Source organism: Antennarius striatus, chromosome 17, assembly GCF_040054535.1.
Source record: "Antennarius striatus isolate MH-2024 chromosome 17, ASM4005453v1, whole genome shotgun sequence".
Lineage (NCBI taxonomy): Eukaryota > Metazoa > Chordata > Actinopteri > Lophiiformes > Antennariidae > Antennarius > Antennarius striatus.
In genome coordinates, this window is record NC_090792.1 from 19,852,697 (window position 1) to 19,867,375 (window position 14,679).

A 14,679-nucleotide genomic window follows, 5' to 3' on the forward strand; every position below is an offset into this window, starting at 1 on the left:
ACAAAATATCTACAATATTTTTCAGTGGATTTTGTTTCAGTTTTACTCAGGTGTGGATCTTTGACCAGGGGAGATGTAACTGTGAGTCCGAGTATGGATTATAACCAAAGATTCAGGAAATAATCCAGAATCTGCATTTTGATTATGGTTTCTATTTGCTATTATTATTGACGTTTTTTTTTTTGTTTTCCCATTTTTGTGCATTTCCTGCAGTAACTCCCTCATACAGAAATACTAAAAGTTAATGCTTTTAATTATCTTTTCCCTTTTTCTTCAGTTTTTCAAAATAAGGTTGTATTATTTTGAAAAACTAACCGGATCGTCCATTAACTTCCGCTAGCTTGACGGAAACGACAGCGGTCCTTCAGCTTCCGTCACGTCGCTCCTTCTCGTACGGTGTTATTAATACAAACATTAAAAATAAATCTTCACAAACTTCCTAGTCTTCTTTCCCGACCGACACATATTTTCGGAATAAACGTTTTTTGCGACTCTCACAGGTAAACGACGTCGTTTTTTTAAATTTTTTTTGTCTCGTTTTGTGTCTATAAACTTTTGCCCGTTAGCTAACCCGGTTAGCCACCCCGATGCTAAGGCTGAGTCAGTTAGCTTCCTGCTTGTTTGTTAAAATGTAAACCTGGAAGATGTTGTGTTGTTTGTTTGTGTTGTGTTTTCAGAGACAGTTTGCGTATAGTTTCAAGTCCGTTTCAAACATGACACTTCGTGTTGTTTTGTGTCTAAGTCCGTTTTTGTGACCGAGTCTGCAGAAAGTAGCTGGACTCCTCCAAACCCAGAAGATCACCTGAGGCTCGTACTGATCTCCGTGTTATTCTGAGATGCTAATCTTAGCTCAAGGGAGCTAAGTTGTATTTAGCATTGCTTTTATATCCACATCAGAATGGTGAAATCAACATTATTAGTGTAAAAGTAGCAGAGCAAAGCCAGTTAGGTCTTATATGTGGTCTTTATACATATAAAAAGTAATAAATACAGGATTTTTAGCTCATGTAGGAGAATGCATGGATGTTACTTATAACTTAGTTGATTAGTGTATGCATCAAACTCTCTGAACACTTAGATTGTGTTAACAAGGTTAAACCAGTTTGGATTCACCACACTGTGGGATGAATAAAGCGTCATCTTATCTGTGTCATCATATCTGTGTCATCATATCTTAGATGCATGCTTGACTTCTGGTGTCCAGGCTTGAGGAACATCTCGATGTGAGACCTTCTCTTGTATTCTGTCCCTCCATGTTTTTGGTCTTTGGACAGAACATGTGCTTTTTTGCTTCTTGCTCGACCGATTGGGTGGATGCTGAAACTGAGACGATATTTTATTTATTTTTCTTCTCAGAAATTTTTTTGACGAGTCTTGATGTTGCTGTTTTTTTGTGAGTCTTGAAATGTCTCTGTTTATGCCGAGTGTTTGAAGCTCATGTCTTTATGTGGGGCAGAGGATTATTTTTAGTCTCCTTGTGTCTTTGTAAACTTTGTGTTTGTGCCGTGTCTCTGAACGGAGGAGACAGAGCTGTGCGTTTGAATTATTTATGAGCCTCTTGCTCTCAGATATTCTTCCCGTGTTCGGCCGGCGGCTCGGCTGCCAGCGTCTCCTCTGTTCTGGTCCGGTTTGATCTGCTCTGTCAGCTTTCACTGGGACACAGACTCGAAAGGACCGAACATTTTCTAAGTGGTCGGCATTCAACGGCAGCTCAAACAGGTTGTTCTGTTCATGTTTCATTGGGTTGTTCCCCGCGGGCTGCTTTGGTTTCTCTGATGTACAAATAGAACCGAGACATACGAGTTATTTGAGATACAAGCTGTCGGTTTTTCTGTGTTTTTGTTTGGCATTGGAGCAAAATCCGAGATATAAGTTACGCTTCAGGACAACACCGGTAAAGTCTGCTTGTCTATTGGTTGATAAAATATGTTTGTTTTTTTCAGAATTTAGGGGGCTTGGGGCTTTTTTTCAAACATGGAATGGATTAGAATTATTTTAGTTATTTTAAAGTGTTATAATGTTTTTTTGACTCAGTCACAAAACAGATCGAGGCTCTTCTGTATTTTGATCATTGTGAACAATCTTCCCAGATCAGGTTTCATCTGTATTTGATGCCACTTTTTCCTCTCCCTTTGTGTCTCACAGGATTTAGAAGAATGGCAAAGCAGCACAGAAGATTTCCATTTCACTGAGAGGAGGAGTTGAAGGAAAGGGAGGAGGAAGAGGAGGAGGAGGATTGTCGGAGGTCCGTCATGGAGCGAGCTCACAGCCTGCTGCTGAATGAAGACGCGTGGAGTCAGCTGGGTGAACACCAAAGGGCGGAGTTCGTCTTTGAGTGGCTCACCCACCTGAAGAAGCTCCTCCCTGCGACAGACAGGGTGAGAGCGCCTCGATGACGTCTTAAAAGCTCCGACGGTTGCTGAACCGAACCGAGTCTCGATAAAGGTTTGAATCCTTCTCTTCCTTCCAGGCCGACATCAGAGCGAACCAGCGGCGTCTGTCAGACCAGCTGTCCACCGTTCTGAGCGCTTCTCCCGGCCCGCCCACCCGCTGGCTGCTGGCTCATTGCTTCGCCCTCCTCTACCGGCTGGGAGACTCCATTCCTGCAAGTCTATTGGTGGAGAGGTGCAATGACATCATCCGCAGCAAAGATGACTCTCCGTCGGGCCTGCCCACCCGGTTGTAAGTCCAGTGGTGTTTTCGCTGTGAAAACATGATGCAACAAAGAAAGAATTGTGTATTTCTACTAAATTCTATGAATAATTTGGAGAAATTTCTGTTTCTCATGGAGTTTGTGTTTATTTCAGGGCGGCCATCGCGTGTCTCGGGGCTTTGTTCGAGCAGCTTGGTCGGATGCTGGTCGGCTGCTTCAAGGACACCCTGGCCAACCTGCTGAAGGCCATGAAGAGCGCCGAGGTCCGTCTGCAACGTATAGGAGGAGAAAACCACTTCATCCCCCCAGCATGAGCGAAACACCGTATTTAGCTGAACGCTCAGACGTCCTAAACTCACCCTCCTCTTCCTCTCTCAGTCTCAGGGCCGCTACGAGATCATGTTGTGTTTGGAGAAGATCCTGCGAGGTTTGGGCGTCGGTGCAGTCTCCTGTCACCGCGACGTCTACAAGGTGGCGAGAACCTGTCTGACGGACCGATCCATGGCCGTCCGCTGCGCTGCTGCCGAGGTAACTCGTGTGGAGCGGCTCGTCTCTCGGGCTTCTACTTTCCTCTAACGTCTCTGCGTTGTGGCCCCAGTGTCTCCTGGAGCTGCAGAGGGAGGGGGCGTTCCTCTGGACCAGCGAGTTGGAGAACGTCGCCACTCTGTGCTTCCGAGCCTTTGAAGGATCCAACAACAACGTCAGAGTGTCGGTGGCCAGGCTGCTGGGGACTCTGCTGGCTGCCGCCGTGGAGCCCAGACAGCCCACCGGTACGACCACGGAGGGGTGGGGGGTAAATCCCGCTGGACTGCAAAGTAAAACACCGGTTTTTTATTCCAGCAGGTCCCAGACAGAGTGGGCGGAGTCAGAGCACCCTGGAGGAAGTGATGGATCTGCTGCTGGCGGGGTTCCTGCGGGGCGGGGCCGGTTTCCTCCGAGCCAGCGGCGACATGCTGAAGGGGACGAGATCCATCAGCAAGGACGTCCGCATCGGAGTCACGCAGGTACGTCACCGTGGCAACCATCCGATTGTCCGTTTGCCCTGTAAAGCGACTGACCCCGCCCCCCTCCCCCCTCAGACCTGCGTGGTCTTCGTCACCACGCTGGGCGGCTCCTGGTTGGAGGCCAACTTCCCCGCCTTCCTGTCCCTCCTGATGGAGCTGGCGTCCCACGGCCGGGCCACGCAGACGCCGGGCGACACGGCGGTGACCCGCCGCTGCGTCTCTTTCATCCTGAGGAGCACCCTGGGGGGCATGCTGGGGGAGAAGGCCCAGACCAACGCCGCCAAGCAGCTCTGCCTCGTGGTGGCGGCGCAGAAACGAGCCGTGGGTGAGCAGAGAGGAAGACGAGAGTCCTCACGCCTCGTGTGTGTGTCGTCACGTGATAGGTAACGATCGTGTGTGTGTGTGTGTGTGTGTTTGTAGACGCAGCAATGACTGATGGGAACGTGGAAACCAGAGGTTCATCTGTGGACGTTTCAGCCAGTCAGCACGTCCTGGTTTGCTGTCTGCTGGAACTGGGGCGACTCATCGAGGGACTGGGCTCCACTGCTGCCCCCCTGCTGGCCGACAGCAGCACAGGTGGGGGTCACTGTCACACAGGCATCTGTTACACGATTGATTGATCAATCAAAAACACGGATCGGTGGGCGGCGATCGACGGCGGGATTAGAACGCTTATCGACCTCTGAAGTAAAATCGTGTTTCTGTCACCAACAGATTGAACATCTGATGGATCACATTTAATCCCATAATTCTCTTTTTAATCAGTCACAAGCTGTCAGACGTCCAGCTAACGTAAATTACAGCATATAATCAGCTTCTTTTGTGTGTTCTATCCGAGCAGCGCTGCTGGACACCGTTGTCTCCGTCCTGCTCCACCCCGCCTCCTCCGCCTGTCTGGCTGCTGCCTGGTGTCTGCGCTCCATTGCCATGGCGATGCCGTCCCAGGGTTCCTTGCTGCTTGACCGCTGCGCCGAGAGGCTGATGGCGCTGAAGTCTTCCCCGGACGCTGTGGCCGGCTACGGAGCGGCTGTCGCCGCCCTGGTGGCGGCGGTGCAGCACTGCCCTCTGGGAATTCCACATGCTAAAGGCGTGGTGGGTAAAATCGATGACCTCACTCACGGCGTGGGTAGGATGTTAATGTGAATGTTGACCTGTGTGTGTGTGTGTGTGTAGCTGGTTCTGGATCTGGCTGAGGACCTGCTGCGTTCAGCCTCTCAGAACAGTCGGATGTCCCTCCAGAGGACGCGGGCCGGCTGGCTGCTCGTCTCCTCCCTCATCACCTTAGGTACGCTAAAGATGGCCGCCGGCGTTCCGTGACTCTCCTGAGAGAGCAGCTTGTTGTGTGACGACGAGGGGTCGACTGAAGGTGTGTGTGTGTGTGTGTGTTCAGGCCCGGCTGTCGTGGAGCATCACCTGCCCCGCCTCCTCCTCCTGTGGAGGTGTGTGTTTCCTGCTTCGCTCAGGGAGCAGGAGATGGACCTGAGGCGAGGGGACTACTTTACGTGGCAGGTCACGCTGGAGGGACGTGCCGGGGCGCTCTGTGGTGAGTCCACTGTGTGTGTGTGTGTGTGTGTGTGTGTGTGTGTGTGTGTGTGTGTGTGTGTGTGTGTGTGTGTGTGTGTGTGTGTGTGTTTAACATCTGAACCTGAACATTCTTGTGTGTGAGCAGCGATGAAGAACCTGCTTCTCCACTGCCGGACGCTGGTCACCGATGACATCAGTCATCTCCTCACGCCGCTGTCCTGCGCTGTCACGTTTCTCACCAAGTCAGTACCTGATTGGTCGAAGTTTTGACCCTTCAGAAAGTAACAACGCAATTCATTCGTGTGTGTGTGTGTGTGTGTGTGTGTGTGTGTGTCCAGGTTGCCTGCCCTCCTCAGGTCTTACAGCACTTCCTTTCGTAGCTTTTCGGTCGTCTACAAACTGCGAGTGTTCGAGCTACTCGCTCTGCTGCCGCCCCACAGTTACCACGGTAACGAGACGCCTCCATGGCTCCTCCCTTCTCCCCTTCATTCCCTCCTTCACGCCTTTTTCTGTCTTTTCCCTCCCTCCCTTCTCAGTATTCCTGTTCTGTTTCCTGTCTGTCTTCCTGCAGAGAGTTTCGGTTTGGTGATGAACCAGCTGGTGACGGATTTGTCCGGTCAGGACAACTTGAACCAGCAGTGTTCAGAGCTCACCCTGCTGACCCCCCTCTGTCACCATGACGACCTGCCGCTGGTTGGCCCCGCCCTCCACATCGGCGACCGCAGATACATCGAGGAGCAGGTGGGGAGTCCTGGACTTCGTCCCGGTGACACAAACACACCCAGACGGCATTTTAACGGGTGCGTTTGATTTCCAGCTCCACGGCAGCGGTGTGGGCGGAGCCTCTCTGGACAACGACGCCTTCAGTCTGTGTGACAAGAGTACAGAGGTTCCCGCGCCCCTCCCCCCTCCTGTAGCTCTGACCGCCGCCGCCGTCCAGCTCTTTGGCGTGCTCTATCCCCACATGATCACCGCTCAGAGGTAACGTTTAGCTGCACCGCTACCGTGGTGGGTTAACCCGATTAAGTTAACCCGATTAAGTTAACCAGTCCTGTAGCGTCGTCACAATTAGTCAACTAGTCACGGTTATTCGAGTACCAGAACAGGAAGCACGTTGTGGCTGGAGACAGCGATGAAGAGGGAGCGTCGTCTCCTAAGCTAGCTGGCTAGTTAGCTGCTAATCTTAGCGTGAACAGAGAGCTAATTTACTAATCACTCATAGCTGTAAACATTAACATTAGTGATGTTTGAAGCCAAAGACAAATTAAGGAAGAAAAGAAACTAAAAAACAAACCTGAAGAATTTATTTTGGTGCCTTTTCTAAATTTGACTCAGCTGTTAGCACTTTATGCTACGCAGTTCATCAAGTGTTTGTTGCTACGAGTATATTTCATGAAAGGTTTAATGAACTATCATCTTAAGTGTCTTTATTTTTAGTGAACTTGTACCTGAAACAAAAACTGGTGATGGTTAAACAAGAGCAGCTTCCTGTCGGTGCCATAAGGTGGATGTTTAACATTCAGTTTGATTCCGTTTGTGTGTCAGAGTGAGGATCTTGGAGCAGTTTGTGGAGACGGTGAACCAGCTGAAGGGTCAGCGCCAGCAGACGGTCCAGACTCACGTGTGCGCTGCCCTCTGCAGTCTGCTCAAGGTACTGCACCTGCAGGTCGCGTGCTGGCTTCTGTGCGTTTTGTGACAATAGTGGGACTCAAACTCAATCTGTCTCCATCCTCAGCACCAGGGCAGCGCCCGAGGGTCTCTGGGGCCGCAGGAGGTGCGTCCCCCGGCGCTGTCCCTCCTGTCGGGGGCGCTGGAGAGCTCCAGCCCCCTGCTGCGATGCCTGGCCGCTGAAGGGCTGGCCCGGCTGGTGCAGGTGGTCGGAGACCCCGGTTTCACCGTCTCCGTCTCCCTGATGTGCTTCGACAGGTAGGGGGTCGCGAGCTGAATGCTTGCTGGTGAAGTCAGGTGACGCACAGGTGATGTCATTAATGAACCATGTGACCTCAGGTTGAAGTCGGCGCGGGACGCTGCGACTCGCAGCGGCTTTGCTTTGGCTCTGGGTGCGTTGCAGCGCTACACCGGAGGGATCGGGTCCCCTCAGCACCTGTCCACCTGCCTGGGGGTTCTGTTCACCCTGAGCCAGGACAGCACCTCACCTGAGGTCCAGGTGGGCACACGTGTGTTCTGTGGGCGGAGTCTACGTCACAAGGACGCGACCTTTAACCCTTTAAAGACAGCTAACACGTCTTCTGTGTGTGTGTGTCGCCTCCAGACCTGGTCTCTCCACAGCCTGTCGCTGGTCATCGACCTCTCGGGGGGGTTGTACCGGATCCACGCCGAGCCCTCCTTCGATCTGGTGCTCCGCCTACTGCTGTCAGCCCCGCCCACCCACCCCGAGGTGCACCAAAGCCTGGGGCGCTGCCTGCATGCCCTCATCACCTGCCTGGGCCCTGACCTGCAAGGTAGCACCAGAGAGTGTGTGTGTGTGTGTGTGTGTGTGTGTGTGTGTGTTTCAGCTAAAGGTGGTGACGTGTGTGTGTGTGTGTGTTTCAGGCGAAGGTTCGGCGGTGTCCGGCCTCCGCTCCAGCTGCCTGCTGGGATGTGGGGCGATGTGGGCGGGGCCAGACTGTCTGGTTCAGGCTGAAGCCACTTCCTGTCTGCAGCAGCTGCACATGTTCTCGCCGCCACACGTCCAGCTGGCCGTTCTGGTTCCTGCACTCTGTGTGAGCTCACCTGACCTCTGACCCTGTGACTGATCTAACGGTCTATATGTAGAGAGTGTCGCTCTGACCCAGTGTTGTGTCTTGCAGGAGATCTTGTTGGATTACTCCACGTTGGTAGGTTCTCTGTCGCCCGTCCTTCAGCCGTTTGTTGTCATTTCTTTCCTTCGTCCGTTTCCTCCTCTGGTTTCTGTTGGTGTGGAGCTTTTTGACAACTTTCTGCCACCGAATCCTCAATTCTCTTCATAATCTGGGTCATCCAGTTTTCCGTTGCACTAACTTTTTCCCATTGATGCTGCTAGAACCGTGTTGTGGTCTCACATCCGTCCCCACTGCCTGTTTTTAACTCACTGTTGACTCTCGGTTCTCATTGGTTGGTTCATCAGCATGTGATCGTAACACCTTCCAGACCACACGGAGGGATTAGCGACCCTTTACGTGCTCCCTCTGACGAACCCATGTTGTGTTTGTGCTCCAGGCGAACCTGTGCAGTGCGTACCTGTGTCTGCGCCGCGCCGTGGTGGCGTGTCTGCGACAGTTGGTCCAGCGGGAGGCGCTGGAGGTGTCGCATCACGCCGTGACGCGGGTCAAAGAGCTGCCGAGACGGGACAACGCTCAGCTGGGTGAGACGGACGCACCGAACGACCTCTCAGGGTTTATTTAACACTCGAAGGTGTCCAGACTTAAGATCTGAAGTAAAGTAGAATCTGGAGATTCGAGTTGAATTAGATTACCCCCCCCCCCCTTTCAGACGTCACCATTAAGGAAGTGGGTCTGGAAGGAGCTCTGTTCTCGCTCCTGGACCGGGAGTCGGACGCGGGTCTGAGGAGGGACATCCAGGAGACTCTGGTCCACATGATGGCGTCCAGCGCCACCAGCGGGAAGCTGGGACACTGGCTCAAGCTCTGCAAGGACGTCCTGTCTGCGACCACTGGTGGGTGGAGCCCGTCAGACGTTTTGCGGGTCTTGGTTTCCATGGAGATGGAACTTTGACTCTCTCTCTGACTCCGCAGACTCTGGGGCGGCGGTCGACGCGCGGCAGGAGGACGACGACGCCGAATCCGCCCGAGACGACGACTCGTCCGCCTTCAGAGCGCGGTCGGAGTCCGGCGGCCCGTTCACGGCGCTGCGCTGGTCCACTCGCCGCTTCGCCATGGAGTGTGTGTGTCGCATCATCGCTCAGTGCGAGACCTCCGACCCCGCCCACTTTGACATGGCTCTGGCTCAGGAGCGACGTCTGCAGGAGTCCACCGGTAAGACGTCCTCGTGGGTCACTTGACCTCGTCCGCTCGACCTCCCTGACCTGTTGTCTGACCCCGCCCCCCCTCAGACTTCCTCGTGCTTCATCTCGGCGACCTGGTCCGCATGGCGTTCATGGCGGCGACGGACCACAGTGACCGGCTGCGGCTGGCGGGGCTCCAGACGCTGCTGGTGATCATCAGGCGCTTCTCAGACATCCCCGAGCCGGAGTTCCCGGGTCATGTGATCCTGGAGCAGTACCAGGCCAACGTAAGGAACGGGCCGCCGTCTGAGGCGTCCGTCTGGCGCCGGGTCGTGTGTCACGGGTCCTAACTGTATCTTCATTCAGGTCGGCGCCGCCCTCAGACCCGCCTTCGCCGCCGACGCCCCTCCTGATGTCACGGCGAAGGCCTGTCAGGTGACCAATAGCCGCTGCGACTTGTCGTCGCGCCGTCAGTTTGACCTCTAACCGTCTGAACTCCGCCCCCAGGTGTGCAGCGCCTGGATCGCCAGCGGCGTCGTCAGCGACCTCCGCGACCTGCGTCGGGTTCACCAGCTCCTGGCCTCCTCATTGGCTAAAATCCAGGGTGGGCGGGACGTTTCCAGCCAGCTGTACAACGAGGCCATCGCTACCATGGAAACGCTGGCGGTTCTGAAAGCCTGGGCCGAGGTGGGCGTGGATCCGGTATCAGGCTGATCCTCCCGTCCGGTTGTTGTGTTTTCTAATCCCTGCTCCTCGTCTTCCAGGTTTACATCGTCGCCGTTCAGAGGAGCAAAGAGACGCCAGTGACCTCTGACCCCGGAGGCGCTGACCTCCTGCAGCTGGTCCAATCAGATCTGCCCACTCTGAGCCGCCTGTGGCTGGCGGCGCTGCAGGACTACGGCCTGCTGACCCTCCCACAGGAATACGCGTCACAGCTGCCAGAAGCAGGTAGGCGTCCAACAGGAAGCAGGGCGACCTCGCCGTCTGGCGGCTGTCGGTTTAAGCGTCCTCCTCTTCCTCCTGCAGGAGGTTCCTTCTACACGGCGGAGACGGTGAGCCTGGCCAGAGGTCATTACTCCTCCTCCTGGGCGCCCATCCTCCACGCCGCCTCCCTGTGGCTCCACAGCACCGGTCTGTGCTCCTCCTCTTCCTCGCTCCTCCTCCTTTTCCTGAAGCACACGAATGGCTTTTGAGGCTGATGTGATTGGCTGTTGTAGGGTTCGTGATGCCAGACGACGCACCCGCCAACCTGTCCAGGCCGGCCACGCCCACCTCCATGGGACACACGGGTTCAGTGGGCGGAGTCAAGAGTCCAGAAGACATCAATGCCGACAGGCTGCATCTTATACTCGGTAGGAGATACGTTCTGACGCCAGACCCAGCCGACGGTTAAGATCAGGAACGTTTGATTTATTGATTTGGTGATGTATTGATTTGGTGATTTATTGATTTGGTGATTTATTGATTTGGTGATTTGGTTCGTCCTCCGTCAGGAATCAGCGTGGAGTTCCTGTGTTCTCCACACTCTCAGAACCAGATGGAGAACATCACTTCTTGTCTGCAGGCGCTGCAGGTGCTGCTGGACGTCTCCTGGCCCCGCGCCAAGATCGGAAACGACCAGGTGAGACCCACCGGGCCTCGAACCCAGATCCCGCTGGAACCCAGAACTGAAAGTCTGTCTGTGTTTCTGCCTGTCTGTCCCTCCACCCGTCTGTCTGCAGCCTCTCAGCGTGGAGCTGCTCAGCGTCCTCCACCGGCTGATGGTGACCCGGGAGGCGCCGTCGGTTCAACTCGCCGTCTTGGATTTACTGCGTCAGATCGTGACGGCGGCTCAGGAGCACGTGAGGGAGAAACGCCACAGTGCTGAGGGTGAGCACACACACACACACACACACACACACACACACACACACACACAGTACTTTAACGTGGTAAACCTCCACAGTGGACGACGGTGCGGCGGAGAAGGAGACGCTGCCTGAGTTCGGCGAGGGGCGGGACACCGGCGGTTTGGTCCCGGGACACTCGCTGGTGTTCGGAGCGCTGGAGCTGATTCTGTGTGTTCTGGTCCGGAAACTCCCCCAACTCAGCCCCAAACTGTCTGGAACCAGTCCCACCGGTGAGGGGGGGGGCGACAACAAGGGGGTAGAAGAGGAGTTAGAAGAGTGAGATTTTATTTAGTTTGGTGTGTGTGTGTGCGTGCGTGCGTTCGTGCGTGTGTGTGTGTGTGTGTGTATGCGTGCGTGTGTGTGTGTGTGTGCAGGTCCTGGAGGCTCTGTGTGGACGTTAACCGACAGCGACTGTCAGCTGGTGTCGTCTGCCCTGTTTGTCCTCTCCGAGCTGCCGTCCGTCTGCTCCCCAGAAGGTTAGCGCCGCAGAGCTTAGCATGCTAACGCCAGTATTAGCATGTTAGCAGTAGCATGCCAATACTGGTTGTCTATCCTGCAGGCAGCGTGTCCATCCTCCCCACCGTCCTCTACCTGCTGCTGGGGGTTCTGAGGGAGCTGCTTCACAAGCCCAGAACGCACAACGGTACCGACAACCGACAGCAACCGACTGAAACCAACATTCACAACAAACTGTCATCTAAATGTAGTGAGTTTAAAATCTTGACTGGTTGAGGAGTAGAGGTAAAAAGACTCGAGCAATGCCTGAAACTCGTCTCACCTTTTCTTCCCAGGTGCCCCGGTGGCGGGCTCAGCGAGCTGCACCGGTCTGGGGTCAGTCCTCCAGGCGGCGCTTCACGCTCTGAAGTCGGTCGTCACGTCTCCGATGAGCCGGCAGGAGAAGAGCAGCGGCGCCTGGAGGCAGCTGCTGAGGTCGGCGCTGAAGACGCTGCTGGGGTTCTGGGGATCCGGTTCCGAGGCGCCGGAGGATTCCGTCGTGGATCAGGCCAACCTGCTCACGGCGCTGACCGTCTTCCTGCTATCTGCTGGGCCCGACGTCTGCGCCGTGGAGCCGCTGCACTCACTCTGCCTGCAGCGTTTCGTCGCTGGCGTGGAATCCAAAGACCCTCTGGTGAGTCCGAAGGGTCGCGACATGACGACCAACCGCGCTCGGTCAGAACCAGAGTTTGACGCGTCTCTGTCGCAGGTGGTGAGTCGATGCTACCAGCTGCTGACGTCGGTGTTCCAGGCTCCGCCCGCTGTGGCCTTCCCATACATCCAGGCTCTCGGGCCGCCGCTCATCCGATTCCTCCAGGTACTGAAAGCCGACTGAACCGGTGGTGACACCAGATGTTGGGTTTATTTAGAACCTAAATACTGTGCAATAAAAGGCTGTGCTCTTATTTTGAAATTCCTCTTTTCTTCCTCAGAATATGGAGAGGAGTCGTCCTCAGAGTACGGAGGAGCTGGCGGGAGTCCTGGAGGGAGTCCGAGCCATGGAGGCGCTGGTCCAGGCTGCAGACGAGTCACAGCGTGAGTCCAGTCGTTTGAAGCTGCAGTCCCTTTGTTGAAAATATATTTATTAATATTATTATGATGTGTTGTTATAGATGGAGCCGACAGCGATAAATCAACCTATGAATAAAACACATTAACGCATCGATAATTACAAAACAATGACATTCATCATGTTGGCTCTGTGTGAACGACCCCCCAGGCCCTCAGCTGATGGCCGGCTTGCTTCCCCTCCTCATCTCCTTCCTCCTGGACGAAAACGCTCTGGGCTCGGCGTCGGCGGCGTCCTGCTCGCTCCACGAGGCGGCGCTGAAAGATCTGATGCGTCTCGGCCCGCAGCACTCAGCTGTCCTCAGGTAACGCCTGCTGTATTAACTGTAATTATAATCCATCTCTTTGTAGAGGATTTATTCCTGTTGACTCGTGTTTCTACCTTCGTCCATCAGGTCTCTCATCGCGTCGTCTCCTCACCTGAAGGCTCGTCTGGAAGCCGCCGTCAAAGGAAACCAGGAGAGCCTGAACGCCAAAGCTAGCAGCGCTAACGCCGCCGCCCGCAGCAGCGCCAAGTCGTCCCCCAGCATCACTCTGAAAACCAACTTCCTGTGAGACGACTCGCTACCACGGCGACGGAGGTGAACGCAACCGATACAACGCTGATTGGCTGCGTGTCCCTGGATCGCACCAACAATCAGCTGTCAGTCAGAATGTGGACACCAACAGAACGACAGAAATGAGCTGAATGCTGTTTGTCTTTATTTATGGGATGTCCAAACAAAATAGAGAAAAAAAACAGAACAGCAGAAAAGAAATCATAAAATAAGTTTAGTGCAACAAACATAACTGTGCTTCAAAACTAAATTAAAATACTAAATTGCAATAATAGATAAATAAACAAACTAACAAAACTAACCAATATGCTATAATGATTACCGTTATTGATTTTTATTCTGATGAATCGGCTAATTGTTGCAGCTCTGCGTTAAAATATGGTGGATCAGAAAGGTTTGTCGAAGAGAGGAGTAAATATTTGAGATTTTATTGTAATAATAATAATAATAATACTGTAGTTGTTTTTTTTTTTACTTTAAGTTTTTGGTTTTGTGGTTGAGACTTCCAACCAGACGAACAGAACAGACCTGAATCAGAACACTTGTGAGAATGTAATTCTCTTTTATGAAAACTTTTAATCATACTTCCTCTCAAACAAACAAACAAACTCCTGCAGATGGACCTCACTGGTTGAGGTCAACTCATAACCTGAGTTCTATGCTGTGTTTCCTCTGTCATGCCACTAGATGGCGTGATACCATAATATCCTTCCATACGATCTTTTGTTATGTGTTGCTATGGCGACAACTAGGCGACGCTTTGATGTCAGATAATTTACCTCTCTGAAAACGAACATGAACTGATGACCAAACCAGTTTGTTTGATCAAGTCAATCAATCGAAGGGAATCCCATGTCACTTGGTGCTTTTATTCTGAAATGCCTGTCGGCTCTTAGTCCTCCTAATTTGGGTCGGAACCCATCAGAAGCTGGGATCACCGACGATTGATGGAGGTCAAAGTTCACAGGGAGGCGCTGATGAAGAGTAGCTCAGAAAATGAAAGGACAGGATTTTAATATCTTAGATGTTTGTTTTTATATGATTGTTTTTCATCTCTGAGTATGTCTACGGTGGCCTGTATTGGACACTTTAGTCTTCAGCACTTTATTTCACCAACACTACATCATAATATCACATAAAAAGCTTGTCAGGATTCATACAGCCTCAAAGTGAATGTTCTTGATGGAATAAACAATAAAACACTAAAGATTTACCTGCAATAAGTCTAAGAACCAGGTGAGCTGTGTGCTTCCAGCTGTGTCACCAGCTGCATGTGTGTGGAGGTGTGTGTAGATGTGAACTCACCTGGTCGAAAGACGCGTACAGGTGTTATGTGAATGAATGACTTAACCTGTTTTATAACGAGTCAATAAAACTCATTTCTGTAGCTTCTGTCTCCACTCGTTCTTATTGGTCTACAGTCTGTGGGGCTAAATGCTAACACCAGCAAGATACTGCTGTCCACCAGCAGTGGACAACAGTATCAACATGCTAGTTAAAGGTTATTACAGGTCAACCTCCGGGGAACAAGAATGCTCCTTCATGAG

The 14,679-nt window shown here is 52.9% G+C and overlaps 1 protein-coding gene across 2 annotated transcripts; it reads left to right on the top strand.

Annotated features, from left to right (window-relative positions):
- Positions 1 to 363: 363 nt before the first annotated feature.
- On the top strand, positions 364 to 14,511 carry heatr5a (HEAT repeat containing 5a). Of its 2 annotated transcripts, none has more exons than XM_068339404.1 (41): positions 364 to 500; positions 2,146 to 2,378; positions 2,471 to 2,682; positions 2,808 to 2,916; positions 3,032 to 3,181; positions 3,252 to 3,423; positions 3,494 to 3,657; positions 3,733 to 3,982; positions 4,078 to 4,233; positions 4,499 to 4,749; positions 4,831 to 4,942; positions 5,048 to 5,200; positions 5,327 to 5,423; positions 5,520 to 5,629; positions 5,753 to 5,922; positions 5,999 to 6,162; positions 6,727 to 6,832; positions 6,917 to 7,107; positions 7,189 to 7,348; positions 7,454 to 7,643; positions 7,735 to 7,904; positions 7,992 to 8,018; positions 8,380 to 8,524; positions 8,653 to 8,835; positions 8,915 to 9,154; positions 9,232 to 9,410; positions 9,490 to 9,558; positions 9,631 to 9,810; positions 9,888 to 10,071; positions 10,150 to 10,254; positions 10,341 to 10,475; positions 10,617 to 10,744; positions 10,845 to 10,992; positions 11,069 to 11,242; positions 11,387 to 11,488; positions 11,572 to 11,718; positions 11,804 to 12,141; positions 12,217 to 12,324; positions 12,440 to 12,542; positions 12,727 to 12,880; positions 12,971 to 14,511. In XM_068339404.1, exons 2-41 carry the CDS (start codon positions 2,253 to 2,255, stop codon positions 13,128 to 13,130), a joined length of 6,222 nt encoding a protein of 2,073 aa, XP_068195505.1. In that variant the 5' UTR covers positions 364 to 500; positions 2,146 to 2,252; the 3' UTR covers positions 13,131 to 14,511. The 2 variants fall into 2 exon arrangements, with proteins under 2 accessions (XP_068195505.1, XP_068195506.1); XM_068339405.1 differs by having other exon boundaries at positions 3,497 to 3,657.
- Positions 14,512 to 14,679: the final 168 nt, after the last annotated feature.

Bases quoted from the DNA above. Each gene is read 5' to 3' on its own strand.
- heatr5a (XM_068339404.1), top strand. From the start codon at position 2,253: ATGGAGCGAGCTCACAGCCTGCTGCTGAATGAAGACGCGTGGAGTCAG. The intron at 3,983-4,077 runs GTGAGCAGAGAG...GTGTGTTTGTAG, and splicing joins GGCGCAGAAACGAGCCGTGG to ACGCAGCAATGACTGATGGG. The intron at 7,905-7,991 runs GTGAGCTCACCT...TGTGTCTTGCAG, and splicing joins TTCTGGTTCCTGCACTCTGT to GAGATCTTGTTGGATTACTC.